Genomic DNA, 9695 nt, shown 5'->3' on the forward strand with positions numbered 1-9695 from the left:
GCTAACCAATAAAGGTAATATTCATAAAGACATATATAAGAATACTATAACACGATATTAAGATGATAAACAAAGTCTGTACCCATAGCCTATCCTTCAAGACCATTGTGTTGATTTGTGAAGGTGATACGGAATATTTATCAACAAGGTCTTGGTACCTTCCAATGAACTTTTGTTTAGTAAAGGACGAGACAAATGTATTTGTTTGGTTATCACGTGACAGCCACAATCTGTGTGGGCCTAGAAAAACAAAGTAATCGACATATTGAGTGGATACATGTCTAGCATTGAAAATTGTGTATATATGGACTATTTTTATCGTTGTCGTTATACAAATCTTTTGAACCTATACATCTTTCGTTTTCCAGACGACCAGACGGTCATATTCCAATGCAGTTTACTGTTCAATTTAAATATTTCTAATATTTCAAACAACTTTTGAAAGAGAGAACCAAAATATTTAGGCATGATAACATTTAATGAATGGCTATTATCTATATTTGTATTTTGTTCACAGTTCGATTTAAATATGCAAAAAAAAAAAAGAAATAGAAAATTACTGTCGACAAAGCGGTTTTAAGGTATACCTGTTTTGTTATAATGTCTATTGTATCATGACGTAGATTATAAAGCCAGACATACATATTGAAAGTTATACATATAATTTGATCAGTTCTTGATAAATGTTTGACAAAGAATATAATTTACAAGTGTTAATACTGGATGCTATAGTACACATCAAAGGTAATTATTAGTTCTGTTTAGAGAGCAAAGTTGTTATAACAAGTATGCATTAAGTTGGGCAGAAATATGTGTGAAAATCTCGTAGTATAACTTGTGGATAAACTAGAGAAGTATTTATTTGACATTTATTTGTTAAAACAAACTGTTATAAATATTTGTTTATTTAAAATTGTGTTTGATTGTTTGAATAATTTTATCACCTTTACTTCACGTATTTTACAAATTTGAATATTGTTTGTGCATGAATAAGTTCACGCACCTGACAGAACAAGTTACACACTAATAGGTTACAGTAGCGACTTAATAAAGCGTCTTGCATTGCCACAGATATATGAGTAAGTTCATCATCATTCCATCACTTTCATTTTATTCATGTGTATTATCCTTGATTTGTTTTGTTTATTTTGTGCTGTTATTGTCGTTCGTTACAGTACAAGTGATGGCTTCTGAGATATCAAAGCCAGGTGTAAAAACTGAACCTTAGTTTTCAGAAGAACATGTTCAGAAAATGATTGTAAATGCCAAGTTTTTGTTCAAGGTTGTTCAAAGCGGATTATGTAAAATGTGAAGAGTCAAAAATTAGTTTTATGGTTCAATAAAATCAAAATAAATTAATGCCATGCATTATAAATAAATTTCTATCAAAATTAAGGCTCAAAGAACTTTTTATTTTATTTATATTTACAATAACAACGTACGCACATGTTGGCGTATGAAAACACAACGTCAGAGTGGGCGTGTCGCCATCAAAATTGACAACATTGAAAATAAAACTAATAATTTTAACCAATCAGAAGACAGTAAAAACACCAAATTTATTTATTTAAAAATGTAAAGTGTATTTTAAAGTTGGTCAAACAATAAGACATTTATGTAATTGCTAATGTATGCATTCAACTTTTACCTGTTGTTGATACATGATTAAAAACGAAGAAAACGCTCTATGCTGTTTAGTACTAAGCTATGATGTAAAGTTCAGAGGCAACGTTTATTATGTCTAGAAGAAAAAATATAATAAATGATAAACGAACGAGTAATAAAAATACCTTAAATCTTGTATTTACTGTTTAATGTCATTCCTCTTGGTTACATTGTTGAGTAAGAATTTGGTATAACAGCAATTTAAGTTTAATAACATTAAAGGGCTTTGAATTGTTAGCTTGGACAACGTTATTTAAGAATTAAATCATGACAGACGTTGATTCTTTTTCTTTTACAAAGGGTTTGGCAATTATTTTCGATTATTTTATCAAGAGCGTAAGCGAGTATCTATTTGAAGCTTGATCTACGTTTAACATGGCATTTCCATTGTCACAAATTGAGATTACCTGGTATTATAAATACGATGGATCAAATTTTATATACTCATGCGTTAGTCTTTCTTAAGCTTAAAAAACATCACTATCCCGTTTAGCGTTATTCAGTGTCGTCGTGATATAATATTTTGCGCTGATACCACGTTATGCAATTTAAAAAGTGAGTACGAATACTAGTCCGTATAAATAATTAAAATAAAATTGAAAGGATACAGTTAATGAGAGCACCAACCAATACATGTTAGCATAGTAGAAAAAAACTGATTGATGCGTGGAATTATTCGTGTGTGCTTTGGACATGTTGGAGTGTTCGCGTTTATCAATATTGTTTTGAAATTAATAAACTTTTACTTTTTTACAAAAAAAATGACATTTAAATTGACAATTATTATCTTCAGATTGTTTAACAATTTTAAACATTTACTTTTTTCAAGCATTAGCACGTGTCATCAATGAATTACTAACGGCTGTTTAGATCTAATTAGGAAGTAACGCGTATAAAAGATTATGAGTGTATATTCATGAAGATTGCTTAACAAAATTTGACAGTAATAGCGATTCGTAGTGTTTCAATACTTATACTTTGAGATCACAAACATTTCTATCAGCAACAGTTATATGTAAAAATCATAAACATACCGATACTATGGACACAGAGGATTGCTTTGGTTGATGTAGAATAAAACATGGAAACGGTTTTTTTTTCAAAGACAACAATCAGACCAAAAAGCGAAAAATAGCAAATGACTACCAATGAGTCTTCAACGCAGTGAGATAATCCCGCACCCGGAGGTGGGCTTTAGCTAGCTCCCAGAAAATAATAAACACTAGTTCATATTTGTCCTTTTTCTTTTTATTCGTCGTTTAAGTTTTGAGTAAATAAGTTATGTATTCGCAAGCTAAAAGTCGATTCTTGTTGTGTTTTCTGAAGAAGGGTAGTTATCAATCATTGATTTTGTCTCTAATTTGGAAATATTTGAAATATGTTTTTTCTTATACATTCTTGGTTTAAGATGTTTAGGTTTAAATTCAGATGAGGGTTACTCCAGAAAAGCCCTTCGGACGCAGGAAATTTATGCGTGTGATAAACACGATAAAGCCCGTAATAGTTACACTATTGCTTTACTATATATGTAAAATTGTAAACAGAGTTTTACGTAAAATCTTTATTGATGAGTTATATGTAGACGAAACGCGAGTCTGGCATAAATATATATTTTAATCCTGGTATCTCTGATGAGTTTATTTGAAAGTTGTGGGATGTTTTCATTTACATAGACTTTCAGTAATTTAATTCAAAATTTACATGACTTGTTTTAAATTAACACCGAAAATGATATTGACAAATATAGCGGATAGTGTACATCGACTGAAGTTATTTGTTTATCTTAACGGATATGTACATCCCATACAACCGGAATGTGATTCAATGTTATGTGCATAATTATAAAAACAGGACTGAAAATCTGGAGGTGGGTTCAAATTCTTTATTGTCTACAAAATATCAGGTACTAGTCATAACTATTTAAACATTGAATCAATATTACTTTTGTATTCTAGTTATACATGTCACATTCATGTTACTGAAATTTCAGATCAGTTTTAGCATAGAATGTGTCAGTACGAACGTGTAGCATTTTATATGATCCAACGCTTTTCATTTGATTTTATCAAAGTTTATTTTTTATATACACTTTAGATGATATCAGTATTGTCTCGTTATTGCTTAAGATAATTATATTACGAGATTATATATTCTTATGAAAGGTTTTTTTTTACATTTTAATCAGGTAAAAAGTAAAATCACAAAAATACTTAACTCTGCTGGTGGACTATTAGTCCCCGAGGGTATCACCAGCCCAGTAGCCAGTACTTCGGTACTGGCATGAAAATACGGATTTTTTTGTGTTATTAAAATTTGCTGTTACAAAATGATAGAAATTATTATAAATTAAGGAATGTATCTCCCTCATGCAAAGCTCTGATTCCTTTCACGGATTTGGCTATACTTTTTGGACCTTTCGGATTTTAGCTCTTCATCTTTTATATAAGCTTTGGATTTCAAATATTTTGGCCACGAGCATCACTGAAGAGACATGTATTGTCGAAATGCGCATCTGGTGCAAGAAAATTGGTACCGTTAATTTAATTAACTCCGAGAAAAATTGAAAACGGAAAGTCCCTAATCAAATGGCAAAATCAAATGATAAAACACATCGAACGAATGGACAATAATGCATATTCCAGACTTGGTACATGGCATTTTTTAACGTAGAAAATAGTGTATTTAACCTGGTTTTATAGCGCTAAACCTCTCATATGTATGACAGTCGCATCAAATCCATTATATTTGCAACGATGCGTGAACAAAACAAACATTGTAGGTTGAAAAAACACTGTCGATTTAGTTGAAAGTTTATTTCTATTTTTAGGAAAATGACTGGTTTGAAGATCTTGATATTTGAATGTATTCTACTAGTACTAGTCATCTTTTGCAGGTATTTCTGTTAAAACATGTATATTTTGTATTAAGCACGGATGTCACACACACACACACACACACACACACACACACACACAAATATATAATTATTTGCAATGGCGAAACCATGATTTATTAAGTCGAGGACAATTCGAAAAAAATATGATACCGGCAGTGCAAAAAAATTAAACAATTTATAAAAAAAACATGTTTTGTATGAAGAGGAGACCCCGTGGTTTATTGGTTTTGTTCATCCCTTTAAATTTATGCATGTGAACCTCATAGTAGTTGTTAAACTTGTTTAAAATATAGCAGTTACTAGTATGTATTCTTATGTATCTCAATTAGTTTTGTTCCCGGGAGTACGGGTTGAAATTATTCGTATAGTTTTGTGGATATTCGTTTTACTAAGTAGTTTCTACTGTGCAAAAAAAGAAAACATAGATAATGGTTCAAAATTAAATCAACTCAAAAATGACATCCGTCACAGAGCAAGAATACAGAGGTATCTAGATCTTTACATTATTTCGATCGACAATTAAATAAAGAATTTATATAATCATCAACTGACATCAAATTTGTATTGAAATTTACCTATATATCAATTTGTTAGGGTTCATATTTTTTTTGTATTTTAGAAACACATATCAGACTCAATCAGAAATCATTACCTGTGATTTTGTTATAATTGGGGCAGGAACAGCCAGCTTAACATTGGGCAGTTTATTAGCAGATGTCCCATACTGGAAAGTTTGTATTTTAGAACGTGGCCCTATGGAATCGAGAATGGATGGGTGGTATACTAACAGTTACAAGTTTACTACTCCTCATGATCCGATGTGGCTAACTTCTCCTGTTTTAAAGACAATGGAAAATAATAAAAATACAAACAGAGATGGACGAAATATATATATCCCAAGATTTCGTGGTCGTGGTGGAACATCTCGCGTTTATGGAGCAATAAATAGAAGAGCTAGTCCTGCTGTTCTTGATTTGTGGCCAGATGGATGGAACCATGACAATTTGACCCACTATTATAAGAAGATGGAGGATCATTATTGTTATTATGACTCAAAAGATGTTACTGGGATATCAGAAGAAGATTGTAAGAAATGGCATGGTAAAGGAGGTGCAATGCAAGTAAATACACAGATGGAGGAGGCATTCCAGAAATTTGCAAGGGAAATGAAATATCTTTGCCAAAAGACCAGCATGCCATGGGGCGGTTATGCTCATAACTACAACGGTCGTTTGGAAGATAGAATAAGCTGTAGTGTTTTTCAACAATTCAAAATGAGGACGGAAAAAGTTGGAAAAGACAATTTTGTTCCTACACCGGAGGCGCGAAAAAACCGAGCTTCACAGACTGCTCGTGGTAGCAGTTTTTCAGGTTATTATGAACGAAGACAGAACCGAGCTAACCTTCATGTCTTTACATCTACAACTGTTACAAAAATTTTGTTTCAAAATACAAAGGCAATAGGGGTCCTATGTTTGAATGAAGATAGTGAGAAAATTTTTACATTTTACGCCCAGAAAGAGGTTATTGTTGGGGGAGGGTCTTTTGATACCCCTCATTTGCTGCAAGTTAGTGGTATTGGTCCCAAAAACCTTTTGACGAAGATTAAAGTTGATATAGTCGCTGACAATCAACACGTTGGACAGCATTTATGGGATCATATCTCCGTTCCATATGTACTCAAGCTCTCACCTGATTCAGATGATTTATGTTGCACTGGTCCAGACAGTAAAATACCAACAGTAAATATTGATGGTAAAATTTATGATACAAGAACATTATCCAGTATCAATGGTCCTTTTTCATGGATTTTGCATTTGAGATCAAATTTAACTCGGCCGCTGCAAAATATGTCTGACATTCAGATATATGTAATGGGAAATTCCAAACTTTTTGACGAAACAGGATCATTGTGTACCGCTCCAACAACTGGTCACAGTGATTTAAAGGAATATGGTTTCTCTGGCGATGAAGATGATACCGTTGATTCGGAAGATTTAAACGAAGGAACAATTCGTATTATCGATCAGTGGCCAGAATTTCGAGGCTCTATTAATGCTGTAACAGCCAACATTTTCGATAAACCAAAATTGGATTATGGATGGACATACTCTGAAGATGGTATACCTACAAAAGAGTTCGAACAAGTGTCCAAACTATTCAAAGACCAAATTCGACTGTTACGGGAAATGTTTTTTGGTGATGATGTAAGAGAAGAGCTTCGTTCTTTAATTGTTGATGAAGTTGCACCAGGTAAAGAAATTGATACGGATGAAGAACTTGATGCGTGGATGAGGGGAATGTTTGTTTCAGCATTGCATCCAGTAGGGACATGTAAAATGCCTGAATGTGCAGATGAATTTTTACAAGTGAGGGGAGTGTCTAAGTTGCGAGTATGTGATGCTTCAGCGTTCGCCACACAAACCGATGGAAACCCTGCTGCAACCCTCTATGCAATGGGAGAAAAACTTGCGGATATGCTCAAATTTCAGTATTTAAAGTACGTTAAAGTTGCTATACGTCAAGACTTATCAATTCCAGTTGAATCGACTAAATTGGATGACCTGGATATTGCTTCTGCCCAATCATACACGAACTGTAAAGACACTAAAGTCTTGAGCGAATGGATATCAACGGGAAAGTCAACTTCTGCTATTATTTACCGGTGGTCACTCGTTTGCAATGATAATTCGAATGTAAGGGATATTGCAGATAAAGTCATTGAAGCAACACTTAACTTGAATATTGACTATAATAGATGTTCTACAGAAGGCTTCCCAAAGTTTAACCGTGTAGAGACTCCCCCTTTTAATAGAGAATCTGAACCAAATCATAAAGAATCATCTTATGTTTTTATAGTATGGTGTAGGGCATTTGAAAATGTGACTCCTAATGATTTGTGGAAATCTGTTGGTTATTATAACGGAGATAATGGAAATAATCCTGGTTCAAAAAAATGTTTTAAACTTAACTGTGAGGAGGAAATATGTTCAATTTTAAAATATATAAACAATGATGCTAGAGAACTGATTTTTTCGGAACCGGATCTAAATTTACCTCTTAAAAACTATGTTTCAACAAAGAAAATTGTGTCTAAAAACTATGGAAAATCATCTTTTTATGTACGAACTGGATCTTTTAAAAGTAATCCCGGTATAGATTGGTATGATGGACTTGCCGGATACTTACTTGAAGATGTGTATTCTGCTGATGGAACTAGACGATCACGACAATACCCTCCCCTGAACCGTCTGAGTGGATGGTGGACAGAAAAACCGGATGGACTTTTATATTACGAATCCAAAGACCTTAAATCTAGTTTGCATCTTGCGGCATTTGATTTAGACGGAACTCTGATTACAACGAAATCCGGAAACGACTTCCCTATAGATGAAAACGACTGGGAGTTAAAGTTTCCTGAAATAACTGAAAGACTGTTCAAGAATCGATTCGAGGGTATCAACAATGTTATTATGAGTAACCAGAAAGGAATTGGGTTAGGTTTGCAAAATAAAGAAGAATGGATGACAAAAATAGAGAACATAATTTCTAAGATTGGAGTTCCAATGTATGCTTTAGCTGCTACGAAAGATAACAAATACAGAAAACCGAATGTTGGAATGTGGGAATATTACAGATGTTCTTTAAACCAATTCAGTTCAATTGAAAAGTCCGATGCAGTATATGTTGGTGACGCAAATGGTCAAGAAGGAAACCCAGATTCAGACAAAATGTTTGCTCAGAATGTTGGCATCAAATTTAATAATCCAGAAGAATACTTTCGTCCTTCATATAAGAAATATCATGACGACCTTTAATATTCTAAGGATATCGTTTATGGTATAAAATAATATAGTAATTTTATACAGCTATTAGTATTATACATAACATAGTTTCACTCGCAACGCTAACTAGAGCATAAATTGTTTCTTATTCTATATTAAAAACAACAAAGACTGATATGACAGAAAATTCACAGCTACCTGTTTTATTTGATAAACACAATTATTGTCAACAACATGACAAATCATCAAGAAAAAAAATCATACATCAGTATCAGCATCCCACTTGTTCAAACAAAGGTCTAAAAAAGAAACAAAAAAAGAACTAAATAATTTTCTAGTGGTCGAACAAGTTTGGTGTGTGAAATTTCGATGAACTAATAAGGGCGCGTAAACTAATATCTAAAGTTTAAAAACAAAATTACTTAAAAGATTTCAGTCGTGCTTTTTACAAAATTTTCTTTACTTTATGCTAAAACATCCCCTATTTTCTCCCGCCCAATAAATAAGTCGCATTGGTAGCCGAAGTCGATAATAGGTTCAGACGTTGTTCCCCACTTCATTAGTCAATCACACTTAAATTTCCCATTAATGTTAGGATGGATATTCCCTAATTAATCAATAGCCCCTATCAAAATTGAAAACTTACCAGATATCTCTGACAATTAAAAGCTTGTTTTAGAACGAAATATCTCGAATTATTGTTAAAAACTTTCATTATACACAAGATAACCTAAACCACCAGGTTTTGTGATAATGATTTGACTGAGTAGAGTATATTGTGACAGCAAATATTAATTTGTTCACTTTGTTTTTTGCTTAGCAAAATTATTGTAAAAGTATAGATGTAGATGTTTGTTATTCTTTGGCTTATCTATGAGGCTTAAGCTCATATAGCTATTTTTAGACAATTTATATGTTTAACAATCCTTGATCATTAGTTCATCATGTTTCTTCCAGCATTTTGCTTAGTCATAGTAATAGTTGTACACATTAGTTTCGTTATTTTATCATTGGCATTTTAATAAAATTTGCATATTTTCCAATAGTTATTTTATAATTGGTATTTTCTTAAAATTTGCATATTTTCCACGGCTCGACAAAACCAATCAATAATGTCATTTTGTTGTTAATAATGCTGTGTCCTATGAATTTGACAAGGAAAATTACATAAACTCCTATCGTATGAACTGAATAAACTAACTTTTCACATCTGAAAGCTAGATATCTTTATTCTAGAATATTATTCCAATTCAAATAGCAAAATAGAAATGTACTTTGAATGGTACTGATGGTTTTATTTTTACCATAACAAATATTAACAGTACAATTATCACCTATGTCAGATACTT

General features: G+C 32.4%; 1 protein-coding gene across 3 annotated transcripts; it reads left to right on the forward strand.

Moving 5' to 3' along the window:
* Window positions 1-696: 696 nt before the first annotated feature.
* On the forward strand, window positions 697-9384 carry LOC143085389 (uncharacterized). Of its 3 annotated transcripts, none has more exons than XM_076261704.1 (3): window positions 697-744; window positions 4493-4558; window positions 5181-9384. In XM_076261704.1, exons 2-3 carry the CDS (start codon window positions 4497-4499, stop codon window positions 8377-8379), a joined length of 3261 nt encoding a protein of 1086 aa, XP_076117819.1. In that variant the 5' UTR covers window positions 697-744; window positions 4493-4496; the 3' UTR covers window positions 8380-9384. The 3 variants fall into 3 exon arrangements, with proteins under 3 accessions (XP_076117819.1, XP_076117818.1, XP_076117816.1); XM_076261703.1 differs by lacking the exon at window positions 697-744 and adding an exon at window positions 3399-3532; XM_076261701.1 differs by lacking the exon at window positions 697-744 and adding an exon at window positions 3467-3568.
* The last annotated feature ends 311 nt before the right edge of the window (window positions 9385-9695 follow it).

Source organism: Mytilus galloprovincialis, chromosome 8 (genome assembly GCF_965363235.1).
Source record: "Mytilus galloprovincialis chromosome 8, xbMytGall1.hap1.1, whole genome shotgun sequence".
NCBI classification, from domain to species: domain Eukaryota; kingdom Metazoa; phylum Mollusca; class Bivalvia; order Mytilida; family Mytilidae; genus Mytilus; species Mytilus galloprovincialis.

Bases quoted from the DNA above. Each gene is read 5' to 3' on its own strand.
- LOC143085389 (XM_076261701.1), top strand. From the start codon at position 3,495: ATGTGCATAATTATAAAAACAGGACTGAAAATCTGGAGGTGGGTTCAA. The intron at 3,569-4,492 runs GTACTAGTCATA...TTCTATTTTTAG, and splicing joins TATTGTCTACAAAATATCAG to GAAAATGACTGGTTTGAAGA. The intron at 4,559-5,180 runs GTATTTCTGTTA...TTTGTATTTTAG, and splicing joins GTACTAGTCATCTTTTGCAG to AAACACATATCAGACTCAAT.